Source organism: Ammospiza caudacuta, chromosome 1, assembly GCF_027887145.1.
Source record: "Ammospiza caudacuta isolate bAmmCau1 chromosome 1, bAmmCau1.pri, whole genome shotgun sequence".
NCBI classification, from domain to species: domain Eukaryota; kingdom Metazoa; phylum Chordata; class Aves; order Passeriformes; family Passerellidae; genus Ammospiza; species Ammospiza caudacuta.
Genome location: NC_080593.1, coordinates 93,296,210 through 93,315,253, shown reverse-complemented (window position 1 = coordinate 93,315,253; position 19,044 = coordinate 93,296,210). Strand labels below are relative to the sequence as shown.

Here is a 19,044-nt window from a genome sequence, read left to right as displayed (position 1 = left end):
GGTTTCCTCAGACTTTCCCGTGCCGGGGCGGGGAGAGGGCCGGGCTGGGGCTGCCGGGGCCGCCTCCCGCCGTCATCGCGCTGCGCCGCCGGGCCGGGCCGGGCATGGCTGAGGGGGCGGCGGGGCCGGGCGGCGCCGAGCGCTACTTCACCCGCTGGTACAAGCCAGGTACCGCCGGGGCCGGGCCGGGCCGGGCAGTGCCGGGGGGGCGGCGGGGCCCTGACTCCTCTTTGTGCCCTTCTTGCAGACGTGAAGGGGCGGCCGTGCGAGGACTTCTGCGTGCTGCAGCACTCCAACAGGCGAGTGGCCGGCGGGGCTCCGGTGCCCGGGGGGCCTCGGGCTGCGCTCGGCCAGGGCGCTGCCGCAGCCCCGGGCCTCGGCCTGCGCCCGGAGGGAGCGGCGGTGGCTGCGGCAGCCGGGACGGGCAGGGTCGGCCTGGGACACAGCACCGGGCGAGCCTGCGCTGTCCGGGAAGGTGGGAGTAGGGCAGAGTGACAAATCGGCCTCCCCATCCTTTAATTGCTCCAGTGAGAAACAGAGGCTTGGCCTCTTCCCCCCTGACGGCCCCCCACAGCCCCTCGTGCTCTTCAGCAGGGCCCGTGGTGCTGTCCTCGCTCCCTCTCCTGCTGAAAGGGCCCATACACCCTCCCTAGGGATGTTCATGGAAAGACTGGACGTGGCACTCAGTGCCGTGCTCTAGTTGACACGGTGGTGTTCGGTCATAGGCTGGAGTCGATCTCAGAGGTCTTTTCTAACCTAATTGATTCTGTGATCATCAATATCAGAAAAGAAACATTCCAAAAGGCCTTTGTGAAATGATATTTTGAAGGACTTCAACTTGATTTAGAAATCCTTCCATTTGAGCAAACATTTAGCTTTTTCTAGATAAAACCTAATTACTTTTCCATGCACATGTACTAATGGATGGTGAAGGCAAGATATGAAAGTGTCTTGTTTCTGCTTGAATGTAGCTGGATATCCAGTTATATGGAGTAAAATAACCTGTACCTGATGTGGAGTCTCCTTCCATACCTTACCTCCCCCTGCTGCAGCCTCTTAGGGCATCAGGAGCATTTCTGGGGTGCTCAGTCCCAGAGGGAAGAACATAATCTGCTATCCACACAAAAACTGCCAGGGCCAGTGGCTCATGGGTTGAGGGAAGGTGAGGAGCATTTGCATTCCTGGTGAGTTGCCTGCTCTAGAAATTCAGAATAAAAGGAAGAGTATGCTTGGCACAGGCTGGAACCATCACCTTGCTGCAGCCTTTGGAGTTGGAGCTTCTCTGTGGCTGTTTCCTTCCTCCATTCTTTCAAAAGGGAAACCAGAGTACCTTCAAATAACAGGTGACAGTAACAGCAAGGAAGGACACCCATTTGTACTGAATACTGAATATAAGGTTACTAATCTCAGGTGTCTGATATAAACAAGTTTAAATGCCACTGATCTGTTCAATTGTCCATGAAGACTGTTCTCCTGCTTTGAATTCTGAAATATCAGGACCCTTGGAGTCCACAGCAGCTTAGCCAAATATTCTGTAAAATAATTGACCATTATTATGTATGGAGCTGTGGCTCAGCTTGCTGTTTCTATGCAGTGTGAAGTTGTCTCTTGCTTTTTTGTTTTGCGAGGTCTCAGCTCCATCAGGTGACAGCTCAAAGATAATTTGTCATCTTCCCCTTAGAAGGCGGCTGGGGTGAAGGGAGGTAGCTTTGCTGCTAGAACATGCTGGATGCATTTACCAGGATCCAGCTCCCTCTTGTGGGAGCTGTGCAGCCAGAACTCCACAGGAGTGTGGGGAGATGGATGCAGCATCCACAGGGAGAGATCTGGTTCTGTGCCCTGGTTTTCTCTGCAGTCACTCTTGTGTTGATTCTGGTGCTTGCTGCAGGTTTTATACTCTCAAACAGAATAGCTTCCCATCCCTTCAGTTACTGGCAAGTCATGCTTGTGCATTAAGCACAGGCAGGCAGGCAGGCTTGGTCTCTTCAGCTGGGCTCATCTCAAACTGTGCAGTGTCATGGTAAGAAATAACCCTCTGTTAGAAAAAATGAAATGCAAGCAGCAAGTTAACTAAGGCCCAGGTCACCAAAGGATTCCTCAGCTGTTCACTGCACAGGGCCTTTAGCTGTTGAGAAACACTCCTTTGTGTGACATTTTGTGACAAAAGTACACCGTGCTTTACTTATCTTAACCTTAGTGTCTACTTCAACTATTGGCTGAAATGAACCAGCCATGCTCTCATGGGGTGCAACAGATAGAACAGCACTGGCTTATTTACAAGCAGTGGTTTTCTTTCAGTAAGAAGTGTAGGGCTTTTGACAGTCCAGTCTGGTATCTCAGAATGAAGCATTTTCCATGGGAATGGCTTTAGGTCAGAATGCCATTTTCAGTTTGGTACAGCAGGTGTCAAATAAGATCGGCAGAAGAGGTTGTGGGATTTGCTTAGAGCATGAAGGAGTGGCTTCTTAAAACTACAGTGGACTAATTATAATTTTTTTTTTTTTCAGAATCTGTGTCATCACCTTGGCAGAAGCCCACCCTCTTCTTCAAAGTGGAAAAACAATTAAAAATGTTAATTACCAAATCAGTGCAAACTGTAGCAGACTTCAGAATAAGGTCTCTGGGAAGTCAAAAAGGGTATGGCTTTTTGATTTCCTTAGTTTTCATTTTAATCTCTCACACTGCCTGAGATTTTTCTGTCCTTTCTTGGAGAGAAACCCAGCAGGTTACTTCTGTATTTCACTTAAAACCAGCCCCTCTGCACTTGAAGAATTTAGATTTCCTCAAGATGTGCTTGTCTTCTTGTCCCAGCCAGGGTCTTGCAGTGCTCCTACAGCACTGGTGGTTTCCAGTGTTGCTCAAGCACACTCGCTTCTAGCAGTTCTTTTTGGTAGTGTAAAGAGGGACATAAACATCCCTGAAATAATGAAAGTTTATTTCCAAGAAGATGTGAAGGATTTGGAAACTAGAGAGTAGATGGGGCAGTTCAGTGTACTGGGTTTTTGAAGGTGCATTTGAACTTGCTTTTACTGAAAGCCATGGTGCTGTTCCTCTCCTCTCTCCCCTGACTCATCAAAATACAAGATTGCTAGTCTGCAAGAAACTCAAATCTGTAGGCTTGTAACAAGCTTCTGTTTTATTTGTGCACATAACTAAGTTGGCTTCTTCCCTTCTGTAGGGAAGCACAGCTCTGGAACTTGGAATGACCTGTAACTATCACACATCCTTCCTTTTAGACATTGCTGATGGTAATACTTTTACAAGTCCCATGTAATTAAAACCACAGACATGTTTGTTTGTTTTCCAAATGCAGGGAGCTCAGTTTTTAACAGAACTTGCCCCTCTGTGCAGGATATCTTCATCAGATGGAGAGGAATACACCATTTACAGGTAAGATTTTTCCCATTTTTTCCCTACCTTGCCATACCCCCACATCTACAGAATCTGAACACTTTTGCAGTTGCATACGAGGGCGGCTGATTGAGGTGAATGAGAACATCCTTAGCAATCCCGCTCTTCTGCAAGAAAAGGTAAGACACTTTCTTGTTCTTTATTTTTCAGCTTTTATTTCACTGCTAACTTCAGTCTCACTTTTTAGCCATCAACTGAGGGGTACATTGCAGTGGTTCTACCCAAATTTGAAGAAAGCAAGAGTATAACTCAGGGACTTCTGACGCAGAAGGAGTACGAGGAAGTTTTGATGAAACGCCGCAGTTCTGCTTCATGAAATCAACTCTACACTTCCCATCTGTGTTCGATACTGAATAAGTCACTTTTATTGTACACTGTTTTATAGTATGGAAAAGGCCCAGTGCCAGTTTTTAAAAGGAACTAAACTCCTTAATTTGTAAAAGAATAAACCAGTTAAAATAGTTTGTATATTAAAATTTCTGTAAAAACTTCACGTAAAGTTTTTTTTTTCTCTGAATTCTAACACTACAGGTTTTTAAATAAGCTCAGAATGACATGTTGGAGATTATTTATGTTCCACAATCAGCTTTGTGTCTGCTTAATGCAAGCATAGGACATACAGAAAAATCATAGTATTTAGCTATCATGTAATTTAGCTAAACTAATACAATATGGAGTTTGACACAGGTGAATGGAAAACAAAAATGCAACAAAAGCCTGTGTACAAGGAGCAGATAAATTTGAAAATACATAGTTCATACCAAGTTGTATTTTCATGGTATCCTGAAGTTAAATAATGCCCTTTGTACAGAATTTTGTAATAATCACTACCTATTTTCTTCAGTTTTACATGGCATAATGTCAAGTCTGCATAATACTTTAGTGGTTCTACAGGCAACTCAAATTCTGCTCAGAAAGTTTTAATAAAAAAGCAACAACTGAAAAAGCAACAACTGCCATCTACAAATAGGGTAAAAGAAAAAGGGCTTAAGTCGAAACTATTAATCACTTAGAAATACGTTTTTTGTGGAGATAAATCTTGTCAAGATTAAAATTCAGAGGTGAATTGATTGAAAGAGATTTTTTTTTTCCTAAGACGACTTCATTGCAGGTATAACTTGTAACTAAGGTAACATTTCAGTGCTTCAGGCCACAGCCTTTCAGACTATATTCCTGATTCTGCTTTATCAAATACACAGACTGACATAGGCCAGAGATGAGTTTACAGACTTCAACAGTAGTGTTACATGTAGCATATGCAGCACAGGGGTCTTTATGTAAAATGTCTATTTAGCAGCATCTTTGGGTTGACACATCCATTAAGACATTCAGAAGCATTAATTACAAAATCGGTATCAACAGCAAGCATAGGAAAGGCATTCACATTATAAAAATACTGAATATTTAGACTAGCTTGTGTTTTAATGGCTAAGTAATGGGACATCTATTAGATGTGACAAAGGTCAACAGTTTTATATCAAATTAACCTGGCTTGACTTTCCACAAATGAAAGCAGTATTGAAACTTCAGCAAGTGTTATTGTCAAATGGGAATTCCTGCATTTCTCAGTGCTATGATTACTTGCTCTCTAAAAATGTCATGTTTGTTACATGATTTTCTAAAGACTTGATGCCAAATGTCTCCACTCTTCTTTCTGGAGTACGTGCATTTGTACCAGTTCGTATTCTGTCTTCTTTCCATGGTGGAGCAGGCTTAAGACAACCATTTCCCGCTTTACTCTGTGTATGTATATAAGAAAGATTTCTTAAAAACAACCAACCAACCCAAGCAAGCAAACCTCAAAAGTTTTATGTAGTGCAGATTAAGCTAGTACTCACCTTTCTCAGTAATTTGCAGCAAAGTGGAAGAAGTTGACATAACAGAGTCATCACATTCCTTGTTTTCAGAATGCATGCATCAACCTAAACAAGACAGTAAGTAGAGTAATACCTATTACTCAATACTTGTGTTAGGCAGTTTTTTTTGGCATGAGATGATCTGTTTTGAACTGGGTAAAGTAATACTTATCCTGTTAAAATATCTCCTAATCAAATGGGTTTGCCTACTTTTTTTTAAACTTCTCTGTATAGTACATGTAAAACAAGAGCATCCCTTCTGTTAAGCACAACTTGAGCAGACATATCCCAAGAGGATGAACTACTAAGAATATTATATTAAACAGTAACAGAAGTCTCTTGGAAAGGAGCTCTTAAGATCTAAGTATGAATCATCACAATTCTTTATGGTTTTCCTTTTGTCAGCATGATTTAGAGAGCCAAGCATCATTTAAGCCTTAGTTTGATGTTACACTAAAAGTTATCTTAAATCTTAACACTCAGCACAGGCCACAAGTCTGAGCCCTCGGACATTAATTTGAGAACCTGTTACTGCTATGTACTGGTACATCACTGTAGAAACAGACTGGAGTTCCCATTTAATTCAGAGGGTGTGAAACAAACCATGCAGTAGCCCCAGGGTGCTCAGTTTGGTTCTGAGTGGCTTGTATGCTTCAGCCAGTTTCACGCCTGCTGTAAAACTGAAACACCTTTTCCACAGCCATGTGCAAACAAACATCCAGCTGCATGGAAATGGTCTTGCTCAAATTGATTGCCTCTGGCTCAGGGATACTGATCCTCTCTGATCTTTGCAGATCTCCTCCTTGTGTTAACAGTGATGAAACTTTCACTGTCTATGTATTTATTTATAGCAAATATGAATATCAGAAAAAAACCTGAGCAGTCCAGGGTAGATGCTGCCTATTGAGAATCAAATGTGTTTCAGTAGTGGAGTTGGGGTTTGGAATTTGTTACATTTATGTTAAGCATCAGTAACAGTAACAACAGTAATTATTACAGTGGCAGAAATACATATTACCTTCATTAAAATTTTGATCCCTGAAGTCCATGCTGAGGTACACCTAATTACAGTTCCTGTTTATCTGAATGGCATTCTAGTGGATTACAGTACTACTGCAACCTAATTCCATATTTTAACTGGAGCATAAATTAGTAAATTACTTTATTTCAAAACAAGTTAAGTGTTACTTTGAGAAATATATATAGCTTTTTACTGTACCTTTGTAAATGTAGCACTTTTACCCTGAGCAGAAGCTTTAGCTGTTGCCTGGAGCTGCTTGCACATAGTGATGAGTTTTTCAGCCTCCAACAGAAGCAAAGGCTTGTCATCACCACGTACCTGGTATGTTGTCCAGGAAGACAAAATAACTCTGTGTTAAAGACTCCAGCATAAAGGGAGCAGGGAGCATAAGCAACTTCTAAGCAGTATCACTGATGTCATAAGATACATCACCTGATCAGAAAGAGCATGAAGAGCTGAAGCAAGCTTTGTGCCCTCTGTGGCAAAAATCTGAAAGAAGGAGAAAGCATGTAACAAAATGAATCACAACAGAAGGTTAGGCTTTTCCCCTCCTGGTTTAATAGTGTGCTTTTAAGTAAAAAGGTAGCAGGAAATACTTGTAATAATTGTATACATCTACAATACACAAGTTAGCAGTTTGCAGTGACTTCTGAAATAACAACTACACTGCCATCCTCACAGATAAGCAGAGTTTAAAGGCTGTCCCTTTACATATAACAAAACCCCCAATTTCCAATTATTTTTTGCACCTGGCAGCTCACAAAAGTTTTGTGATGACACCTGGCCTCTTTGTTTATTGTCCTTTCAAAGGTAACAAGTCTCCTGTTACACACAGGTATGCATTTTGGAAAGAGCATTCCACATCCCTTCATTTGGGCCCTTCTGTTTACACTGTGCAAGTTTTTACATCTTTCTTTCCCACGAAAATCCTGCTGCTCAGACTAGGATTTAGTATCTGTTAACACTACCAGGGACTGAGCTGCGTGACACAACAAATATTACAGATGTGCTGAAGTCCACTCTATTTGCCATAATGCCAGTTTGCTATCCCTCCTCCTAGCTGGAATCTATCAGTGTAATGATCCTGTCTGAAGCTATTACTGGAACACTGGAAGCTCACTTTCAGAATATGTATCAGAGTTAGGCTGCTCAAAGTCTACAACTGCCAGTCAATTCATGGTACATTGTACTTATGTGTAAGGAATCAGACACTGAAGTTCCTGTTTGGCTTCACTCAGAGTGTCTATGTCCTATTTTGTTAAAAATACATTACCTCTGCCTGATGAAATAAATCTTGAGTAGTTTTCAGAAGTCCTTCTCCTCTGTGAGAAATAACAAAAGCAGAAGACATGCCATTTACAGACTGCAGATTATATTGCCTACTACTTACAAAAAATAGTCTCACCACTGAACATCTTACAGTTCACACCAGTGAACTGTAAATATCAGTCTTTTAGAAGATACTAGACACAACTACCTACAAGAACTGACTTAAATATATTATACAAACACCTCAGTAGCTACAGCACTGTTGGGGAATTAACAATGGCTCAGTTCTCATAAGCTGAACAAGACTAGAAATCCACATCTCTGGCATAATGAGTATTACTGGACTAGCAGGTTACAAAAAAGAAATCTCAGCTCTGGTAAAAAAACCGCAAGCAAACCTAAATTCTTCAAGTAAGAAAGCTGACATTGCACAGGCAAGTTTCAGATAAACACTTTTCAGTACATGGATCAGTAATTCTCATCTACGGTTCTATCTCATCTACAGGTATATACTTGTGCTTTAATTCCCTTAATTTTCAAAGTATTTATGAACATGATTCTTAAAATGATTTTTCCGTACCCAAGAGACATTTAAATAGATGCCCTCCAACAAAACAGATGTTAAGCCCTTTAAAAATAAAGGGGTGTTTAAAATTAGGGGTTTTTTAAACAGTTCAGAAATTTACAAAAGTTTATAAAGTCTACAGACAGAATCAAGTTCCTTTCTAAAACAGTCCCAATTATTATGCTCTGAAAATGAAAATTTGTTCTTTCTTATAAACACTGTTAATGCTCTTTTTCCCACCAAAATTTGCCATGTGTACTCAAATTACCTGGTAAATAAATACATGGAGTAGGCCATACTTGACATGCCTTGTCCATGCTGCACAATCTCATTCTCCTGGTCCTCCCATTTCTCTGTCTCAGAATCCACATCAGATGTGAGCAGATGCAATTCTAATCCAAGCTTTGCAATTTTCGCCTGTTCCTGTAAATAGCAAGCATATTTATAGCACTTAAAAACACATTGTTCAGACAAGATAAAAAGATGAAAGGAGTTTTTTTACTAAAATGATGCCATCTTACCTCAGAATCTAGTTTGACTGGCTTTAATGCTTTCAGATTTGCATTATGCTTCTGTTTCAAACAAAAAATAATGTTTTTAAATAAAAGGAATTGGTAATAATTTTACTTGCAAATCTTAAAGAGGTAGCTCTATATTCAGAGAAAGACTTTGCAGGAGAGTTCCAGAGGTTCAAACAAACTTCTCAGCAGAAACTGAGAACCTGTACTGATCTGTCTGTCCTGAAATGGCAGGTGCAGATGCCCTGAAATTGCAAGGAAAAGACCTCTTCCACAGTCTCCACTTCCTAATGCAGTACAGTCTCTTCCCTTTACCCTGTAAATCCTCAATAATACTCAGGACTAAACAGTCTTAAGCAAGTACTCCTGCACTGATTTTTCTATCACTGATGGTACTGATATAACAGGGATGCTGATTTGGCTAATAGCAAGCTGACATAGACTACAACCCATATGAATGCTGCTGTGAGGAGGCAGCCCAGTATTCTGTGTCACTCTGGAGAAGCAGCTGTAAGCAAATACTGACACTGATCTTTTCATGGGTTTCCTTCTTTTTTTTTTAAGTCATGAACTATTTAAAATAAAAGTCTGGCTGCAAGCCAAATATTAGCTCATAATTAGTGGTACTGATGTGAGTGGACTTCCTGGTAAGGCAGGGCTTGCCAACTGCATGACACACTTAGGCAGTAATTCATAATTTATTTTGTAATTATTTGCTGGTTTTGGCTTTAATTTCATGTGCTGGTGCTGTCACTGTGCAAAGACAGCAAAATCATCAGATGTGGGAGGCACAGTCCACATTCAGAAACCACTGGACTGCAGAGGAGTAGCACAAAATTGGTATCATAACTTGGAGAGGTGTGAGGCACAGGAGGAAGCTGGATAATCTCAGTGCTCAGCTGAGAGCCTTGTCTGAGATTCTGAAAAACTCTGACAAAAACCTGCTGCTATTCATTCGTGGGAGTACTTGGGCAAATTAGGTTCAGTAATGCATGCGGAAAAAAAACCCAACAAACCAAGAAACAACACTGTTCATTGTGAACAGCATCAGAAATGAGATTCTAGTTCCATTTCCATTTCTCACTTCAAGAATCTGAGCAAAAGTACTCATACTGAAGTTCCTAGTGTAATTTAGTGCACAGTTTAACTTTCTGCCATTTCTCTTTTCCATCCAAAAATGTTTAAATATTCTGAATCTTAAGAATGACTACCCAGATTAGACACTGCAATTCTGCCTATGTATTAGAAATGCTGATCTCATATCAAAACATTTAGCACAAAGGACTGTACTCCTAATTGTGATTTGACTATACTGCATGTTAGAATGCAATTTCAGAAATACTGTTTTCAAGGCAGTGTCTTAAAAGAAGAAAGGAAGACAAAACCAAACTAGATTTGTTTGTAAACACGAATTTTGGTCTAGAAGGTATGGCAAATATTTAAGCTGCAGAGTCATGGAAGGATATTCAAGAAAACCAGCACTGGTTACAGCAAATAAGGTTTTCAATTCACAAATAACTAAAGGAAGGTCAGAATGTTTTTGCAGTTTTCTCCACTCTAGTGTTTCCTTGCATTATTTTAATAGTACTATTATTAAAAGTCAGATCAGTAGATACGTTATTCTGCTTTTAAAACATGATTCAACACTTTAAACTGTAGAGAAAAAATATGCATTAAGTACACACATGAATCATCACTGCTGCTCTGGTCCTCATCTACAGCACGGTCTAGGGTGCCACTCATTACCAGCAAACAGCAGAGTGGCAATTAAACAGATGTAACAAAATATGTGATCTAATTAGATTGGCAGGAACAGCGCGGCCTCTGTGCAGGGACAGCGTGGGCGTCAGCCAGGCACAGCAGATCTGTGGTGGCAGTGGGGGGAGGAGAGGCTCTGCTGAGAGGAACAACACCGGGAACAGAGGCAATTCCAAAGCTCAGAGCACCAGCTAGGCAAACAAATCACTCTGTGAAGAAACTCTGGTGTCCTGTGGATGCCATCTGTATTTCCTGTCTACTTTGAAACTGTGCATTTGTAACTCCCCACAATATTAAGTATCTTGCAAAACCCAAAAAGAAGGCAGAAACCTTTCAAACAATGCAAGCAGAACTGTTTAAATGCTGATCACAAAATTTTATTTAATATTTTTAAAAATATTTTAATCAATGGGACTCTGACTTCAAACATTTAATCTCTAAATTATAACATCCAAAAGCTATGTGTCTTAGTCAAACTGGTCAGGGAGAGAAACCCTATCCAGAGTTTCAGTATCTAGTTCCATAACTAGATACTGAAATTCACCCATGCTCATGCAGCCTAACAATTTAAATCCACAGATTGGCTTTATAAAACTTTTAAAATAAATATTGGATTTATAAAGGTTTTATCTTTTCATTAAGAGTCAGAAGTTGTGTTGTGTTTGAACCTCTAAAATTGCACAACAGAAGACATGGAGACAGAGGACCATTTCAAACCCAAATTTCTCTACAGGTTAAGGAAAAAAAGCAAGGAGAGAAAGAAGCAAGCTAGAGCTTACTGTACCTTTTTAGACCATTCTTTCCCTTTTTCCTACTCATGGAAAGATTCAATTTACAGCAGGTGAATCAAATGACTGATTGCATGACACTATCAAGATTTAGGAGGCTTCCTAACACACAGATGCTCTCAGAAATAGCGTAATATCAATTATAATCAGCTGCAGATATTAAATTACCTCATACCTAAAAACTGGGTATTTGGTGTACCTTTTTCTCAACATTAAACACTTAAGATCAAGGAAGGAAACAAGAACTCATTATTTAAAAAGGCTACAACACGCTCGGAACATGAACCCTTGTTACAAATAGGTTAACTCAGGCTACAATGTTAAGTCTTGGTAGTATGATTTATTTTTGTTTTAATTTTCAGTATATTGCAGCATATTCCTACTGTTTTAATAACAACAATGTACTTTTTAATTATACAGCATGAAAGTAGATTATATAGTAAAAAAATTGTTGAACAGGATTTAAAGTTTATGTATAATCAAAGTGATTAAAGCATGTAACATCACTAGTTACACTTGTCTTCAGTCTGTTTATTATTCACTTAATAAATTGCCAAACTTTGATATTTTTCTGTCAGCCATCCAGTCAGGATGCATGTTACCAAGATATTGTTAGGTCCCCATTTGGTTGAGACAAGGAAAGAAATCAAACAGAGAACAGCAGATACAAAGTAACTACAACAAACCAAAAAGCAACTTACCCCCGGTCTGGGCAGTGATAGGTAGACGCGCTTCTCTCCTATGAAGAACACACAGGTTTATACCAAAATTTATCTACAGATTTTAATCAGTGGGATCAAATGCCTTACTTCATCCTTCCTAAAATTGCAGTACTATAAAAGCAAATTACTTACCTGTAATTCCTCCTCTCTGAATACTGAATGTCCTCTGTCTCATGCTTTCGAGACAGGCCAAGAGCTCTGTACTGCTCAGATTTTAGCAACTGGCAATTAAGAAAGCTTCTCTGAACATTTTCCTCAGTAAGATTTCTAGTCTCCTGCATGTATTTCACAAGGAAAGTAAAGCAACTCTCTCCATGACTCACTAGCTACATACACTCATTTTGTTGCAAAATACAGAACATAAATTTGCAGCTCCATGTATGGCTTTTCTTGGCATGGGATGAATGGTCTGAAATTTGGAGTAGACAGTGCCACTAGTGAGAAATACATAGGCAGGTTTTCCTAAGTAATGCAAATAAAACTCTCATGTTGTACTATACGTATCCCATGTGTGCTGTATTTTATGAAGAAGGAAGTTCTACAGCATTTTACACACTTATTGAATTTTTTCTTGTATTGCCAAGTCTGACCAAAACAAATTAAGAAAGAAAAAAAAAATCCTTTTTGGGTGTTACCTAAAAGTTGATAAGACTTTATTTTCAAGAAGAAACACTGCCTGGGCTAACAGCCTGAGTTTCAATTACCAGAAGATATAATAGTCTACAAAGACTAGCATTCATTACAATAGATTCAGTTGCTACAATTGCTAATTCCTCCTCTTGCATCAGCTCCTAGAGAAGTTCCATTCTGAGTCCTCAGAAGACAGTTCTTTTGTGCATTCAGGATTTTTTGAAAGCATGCCCTTTATCTCCTGACACAACAGGAAGATCAAAATCTCTGTATCTAGGCAACTGACTCCTACAATTTTAGGACGCCAACAAGTGTCCTTCAACCCTCTTGAAAAATAGGAAAAATGGAACCTTCCTTCCTAAGACCACTTTTTCCTTCCCCTGTGCAGTTTTGCAAAAGATGAACGAGCTAACAGGGCACAAGATGCATAACCTTTTTTTTTTTCAGAATGCAGTATTATTCGGATATTAATTGCCCTAACGTGTATCCAAGCAAGACTTCTCCCCTAAAGACCAATACAAATTATGAGAAGTCATTTACAACATCCTATACATCAAAACATCAGCTAAAGGGCATGTAAGACATACCAAGAACAAAAGTGAACTTGCAATTTTAAATGCTGCAGCATAAAAGATCTCCTTGGAGCTATGTAAAAACATGTTGTGTCTTGTTAAAAAGTTCAAACACAGAAAGCTTTGACATAACAAATGGAATAAAAATGCTCACTGCAATGACACAGTACTTGCACACACAAGGCAGGCATTCAGAATTAATGGAAACCAAATGGAAAATGGTGGCAAACAGAAGAAAATAAAAATTGCCTTTGGTCTTCTACTAATTCTCATTATTTACCTTAGCAGGGTTTCATTGCTCACCCTATTCAAAAAGAAGAAAGATCTAACTACTTATTTCTTGAACATTGTCAAAATCTCTAAGGATCACAAAATACACACACAAAAAACACAGTTCACTGGACCCACAGAAACCAAGACCTTTCAAAGGAGCAGATCAACTGTGGTCAGAGAAAATCCTACCTAATCAGAAAATACTTAATTCCATCAGTGTAATCAGAGAACTTTTATTTGATTCCATTAACAGAATATACATACGTAATTTTTTAGGTATTTAATTTCCTTAGTTTGTGTGTCAGATCTTTGCTATTATTTCAAGAGGCTTTTTTCACCACATGATGGTCTTCTTTTTATTTTACTCTGCCTGTGTTTTCTTAAACATGTTTTTCCTTTTTAATTTTTTTTTCACTTAAAATTCATTTACATTATTTCATTCTCTGTCTTCCAATTTTCTGCTTTCTACTAGTTCCAGTCCTGGTTTTCCCTCCATAATACTCCTATTTCAACTTTGAATTCCCACTTTTGACGTCACTTCTTCTCTGAGAGTATGGCAGCATGCCTGCTTCACTCTTCTTCCTGGAATCTGAGCCTCCTAATTCTGATCTGTATCACCTATTCATCACCTACAGTCCTTCAGAAATCTCATGGTCATTCAACTCCTCTCAAATCAAGTGGGCAAAATAAAAGAGGAGAGCAGAGAAGTATGTTATCTTCAGAAACTATTCTCTCACTTCTTTGCTGCCTTGTAAGCCCAGTTACCAGGAAGCAAACCAGAAGATCATTTATTTACATTCTTCTCCACCATGTTCAAACCAAAACATTAGAAAAAAGAGCTTGGCTGACATCCAGCAGCTTGGATTGATGAAAGGTACTTTTGTCGGGTGGTTCATCTCAAAGTGCAAGAGCCTCAGAGTTAAGCACCAAATGGAAATGAACCAAACAATCTCTCTGTGGGCAGAATCAAACTTCCCGTGCCTGGCAGGGGAGAAAGGTTACCCTCCTGAGGAGCCTGTCACCCTCCTCATCCCAGCCTGGACACACCAACACTGTGGAGAAGAGGCCTCCTCACCACTGGATTGAAAAGTGGTTTAGGATTGAGCAAAGAAGGACAACTCTACCTAGCTGTACAGTTCTGCACAGCACAGGAATATTTCCCAAATTCAAATGAAGGTTACTGGGCTATGCTGCGCTCACCACCCTCCCCCGCCCCGTCATGCCTGTGAGTCCTGCTACCCTGGAGAAGCCCTCTTCAATTTGGGCATGTTCTGGTATAATTTCATTAAAATTGAGTAAAATATTGCTTCACTTTCAAGTTAAATCCAGCTCCTCCCATGTGCATTTGGGATTTCAGCATGAGAAATACCTCATTTTATGTTATGAAAAAAAACCCCACTGGATAAAGGAGCTATGCAATTGCTCGTGAAAATAAAGAAATTAGTATAAACAATGTGAATCTAGTGTAATCCAAAAAATGCTTCTTTTATTTGATGTGTCCAGCACATTTATTCACCATTCAATTTTTGCATCTTAAGCTGTATTCTGAACTCTCTAACAAAGCCAAACATTTAAATTGGTAGTACAAAAATACAAGATTTTAAACTGAGGAGAAAAAAAAATATACTGTAATTCTATCTCTTCTCACATACAGTCACAATTTTACTATGAATAAAGCACTTGATACATTTTAGTCTGTAAAATAAAGACACTTTTACCAACCTCAACATTAAGACAAGTATAATGAATTACAAGAAGAATAAAGCCTTATCAAATATTGTGACAACTCCATTGTGTTTGGAGGCAAAAGTTTTGTGAATGCCACTCCTATAACCTCTTAGCAAGTAAAGTTAGTTTCATTTATTTACTGGATCACCAGGTGTGTTTTCTTGGAGAAGAAAAATGTTGGAAGTGGCAAAGTAATTTCAGAGTATTTTCTGGTAGAAAAAAGGTGGGGGTGCTCAGGTGAGATTTTTTCCCCTCCCTTTTTTTTTTAATGACAAGAGTCACTCTGAAGTCCAACAAAAGAAAACAAACAAACAAAACCAGATTAGCCCACAAAACAGAGGAAAACTTTGTGGAAGACAGGTGGATATAAGAGATCAAATTACTTCTAAGGACATAATTGGTGGCACCTATGAAACAATCCAGATTCAGAGGAAAGTCTGGGCCATATGACAAGGGAAATAGAGATTTCTTAACAGTGTTTTGACAATACAAGATCTAACACACCCGAGGCCACAGAGAGAACACAGGCAATGCTCAGTATCTTACCAGTGGTGGGATCAGAACACTTTATGCTGAAAGAAAGACTGAGGAAATGAGAGCCACTAACAAGAACACCCTTGGGTGGTTATGCCAAATGAGAAGAATTCACTGCATCACTCATGATGGCCTCCAACCTGCTCAGCAACACTTACCCATTCTCCTTTCCCTCCTTTAAGCAAGGACACTGGGCTGCCCTTGTGAAATGATGCTTTAAATAAAGTGGAAAATACCACTTATGGAAAATGTGTTATCTGCCATCAGCAGCCCCAAGAGAAAGTTATTAACTACAGAGGAGGCTGGGCATCTGACATCAAGAACAATTTGTTTGGAGAGCCAAGGATATGCTTTGCTGTGGCTGCATGATTCTCATCCTATAATTTTTAAATACAGTAATATCTATATATATATGTGTATGCACACACACACACAGATAGATATAAATATATAAAAAGGTTATCATTCAACCTTGCTAGACCATTGTATGAATATGAAAAAAATCAGATACCGCATGTTCAGTAGATTCCAAATTCCTAAAGATTCCAAATTTATTCTAACAAATTTACAATAACATAATTTGAGCTTCATGTTATAAAATATTCTCTTTAAGGAAAGCGAATTTGACCCTGGCTCCCAAAACAAAAAAAAATCTGCTGAAAGTTAAAAGGCTCATAAACAGGCTGTCTGCACATTTTTATGTGGTATTTCAGAATAAGTTGGAAGAACAGCTGGAATAACAATCATGTTTTTCTCAGAAGTCCCAAACTGCCAATAACCTGAAGTACACACAATTATTGTAAACCCACTCAGAATTTCAACATATGTTTTCTTTTTACAAGTCTTGAGGCTCAGGCACACACTCATTCACCAACCAGCAACAGCAATTTAAGATGTTACACCCCGTGATTGGTTGCTACTGTGCTCAAAATGCTAGCAGTAAAGAACTGCTTACACAAATAATCAAGAACAGAAATTCAAACTACAAAATCAAATCTGAAAATGAAAAGAGGTCTCAACAGCAAGATGAAGTATTGTATCATTGATAAAGTGTCATCTAACCTGAATAAGGATTTACATTTTCTGTATCTTAGATACAAAAAATTAAGTGCCCATATTTAGCTAAATCTAAGCTTTCGAACCTGAGCAATTTTCTTAAAAATACAAGACATTCACAGTATTATTATATATTACATTCTATCTGTAAGCAATTATACCCTAAAGACTGAAACAAAGACATAGCTATAAGAAGTGTGACAGGCTACACTAAAGAAATAATCTGAAAGAAAATTATGTGGTATAAAAATAAAAACCAAAATGTCTTCCATTTTAAAGGAAAATTACCCTATGCTAAAATTAGACACAGAATTTTTTTTCCTTAAGATTCCAAGCTTTTCTTCTACATGTTGTACAAATACCAATAAACTTACCAACCAGAGAAAATATCCCAAGATTGTGCAGAGTCGTCAGAAATTCCATCCAGGAGAAAGGACAGCAGTTTAAAAATCAAATAACTACATTCACTACATTATGAAGTGAATACACGGCAAGCTGACAGTATAGAACATATCTGTATATATGTATTTTCTACAAATACAGGACATTAATTAAACATGTCACAATTCAAGTTGTATCTTGACTGTCATGAATTGATGATATGTCCAAGACAAAACAAGGGGTGGGTGAAAGCCCTACCACCCCTTGTATTTGGACACTGCTGGTAAAGAGCTGTGTCAAACACTTTTGTGTCCTTTGAACAGCTCCATTTGATTTGCTAGAACTAATCCCAGTGCAGAAAATTAAACATAGCTAATCTTACTAGCTTAAGCTTATAGTAAATCAGGCCTTTAAATATTTGGTTGCTTTATTTTGAAAAAATCCAATAAGCAGCCTGATTTGATATCTATACAAACCCAACATATTTGTGTATTACTACCTAGATCCCACAGGATGTGGAACTGTTTACTGCACTCCACTCTTGAGAAAACAGAATTTGCTAAATCACACTTAAAATTCTTAGATTTGAAGTTACATTTTTCTATTTCTACACAGCCTTCTTACCTCTTCTTCCTTCAAACACATCGTTGATTTCTCTTAGCAACAGAGACATGTCACTCAGTTGAGACTCCCAGGCCTCGCAGAACACCTCAAGATTTTCTTTTGCAATCTTGCTAGATGGATGTAATGCCAGAGTTTCTGCAGCAGAAATTATCTGGACAAAGAACAAAGCATTTGCTCCTGTAAATCCTAGTACATAGTGTTTCACATGAATTCACAAATGCCTCCCCAGGCAAAACACAGAATTAAACTGCTACTATTACGTCTTCGTAGCGTATTCATCTGACAATTGCAGGCTTGATGACCTTCCTTGTGCATTCTTTTAGCTCCCACCCAGCACTAGAACAAAATTCCTTCTTAGAAATCAATGCTTTGAACAGGTAAACATTAGGTCTCCTAAAAATTCACACAAATAATTTTTATTGATTTATGTGTAGCAGAAGAGGCCAGTTAAAAGCTGAACATACCTGTGGGCCAGTGACCTGAAAGGTATCCTCTGCATGTATGCAAGTTATCTCGAGGGGCTCAGTTCCAGAAACATGCCTCAGTAAGCGACACATCTGAATTATTTTTAAAAAATTAAAAGAATTGTAAAAAATGTGCATCTATTAGTAGTGAGAAAAGGTGTACATACAAAAATAAGGTGTACAAACAAACACAAAGTTATTGATTGCCCATTCAAATATTCACTGGGGACTGCACAGCTGGGTGCTACTCAGGGAGAATTAATAATAAAAATGGGGCTAAATCCTGACTTGAAAGGTGTGGAAAACCATTAACAGAAAGGAAAGTCTTAATAACTAAAGTAAAATAAAAACAATTTCACATATTTATGTCTGAATAAAATTGAAGGTGAACACACATATAGAACTTGGAAAAACTGTAGAATAAATAAGAACAGGCTTATTCAGCAATAAGCAACCATGTGGAAAATTTAGGTTTTCATCATCATCCAATGGACTAAATTATCTTTGAGCAAATCAGTGCCAAATTAGTTTAGGGAAGTAATACTTTATCCTTCAGCTTTTTTTAAAGAAGATTAAGAGTGAACTTTGGGTTGAAAGGAACATGGAAGTTTTCAGATCAAAAGGAATTTGTAAGACAGAGACAGCACATATGAAACTTATTGCACATCATCAGACATGCTGCAAGGTCTCACACACAACACTATTTAACCTTCTGGTTATGCCTGAAAAAAAAAAAAAATTGATGTCTCACTAGAACAGTAAATAGCCACAGATCAAGGAGACATTAAAGTTGAAATTAAAAATTCAAAGCATTGTTCTGCCAGTCCTGGAAGTTCAAGGGTGTTGCTTCTGCATATTCATATTTCTGGGAGAA

General features: G+C 38.8%; 2 protein-coding genes across 2 annotated transcripts in view; one reads left to right on the top strand and one right to left on the bottom strand.

Moving 5' to 3' along the window:
* Positions 1-44: 44 nt before the first annotated feature.
* ABITRAM (actin binding transcription modulator) lies at positions 45-3,886 on the top strand. Its single transcript, XM_058802007.1, has 6 exons — positions 45-168; positions 248-299; positions 2,508-2,637; positions 3,314-3,390; positions 3,461-3,530; positions 3,599-3,886. The coding sequence occupies exons 1-6, from the start codon at positions 105-107 to the stop codon at positions 3,725-3,727; spliced, it is 522 nt and encodes a 173-aa protein (XP_058657990.1). The 5' UTR covers positions 45-104; the 3' UTR covers positions 3,728-3,886.
* The window catches only part of CTNNAL1 (catenin alpha like 1), a 57,347-nt gene continuing 41,842 nt past the window's right edge, over positions 3,540-19,044 (bottom strand). The window contains exons 10-19 of the mRNA XM_058801995.1: positions 18,171-18,263; positions 17,707-17,857; positions 11,888-11,925; positions 8,644-8,694; positions 8,391-8,545; positions 7,562-7,610; positions 6,721-6,777; positions 6,487-6,606; positions 5,250-5,333; positions 3,540-5,150 (exon numbers count right to left, since the gene is read on the bottom strand). Of these exons, the coding sequence (XP_058657978.1) occupies positions 4,989-5,150; positions 5,250-5,333; positions 6,487-6,606; positions 6,721-6,777; positions 7,562-7,610; positions 8,391-8,545; positions 8,644-8,694; positions 11,888-11,925; positions 17,707-17,857; positions 18,171-18,263 (960 nt within the window). The 3' untranslated portion in view covers positions 3,540-4,988. The remainder of the gene's footprint in view (positions 5,151-5,249; positions 5,334-6,486; positions 6,607-6,720; positions 6,778-7,561; positions 7,611-8,390; positions 8,546-8,643; positions 8,695-11,887; positions 11,926-17,706; positions 17,858-18,170; positions 18,264-19,044) is intronic.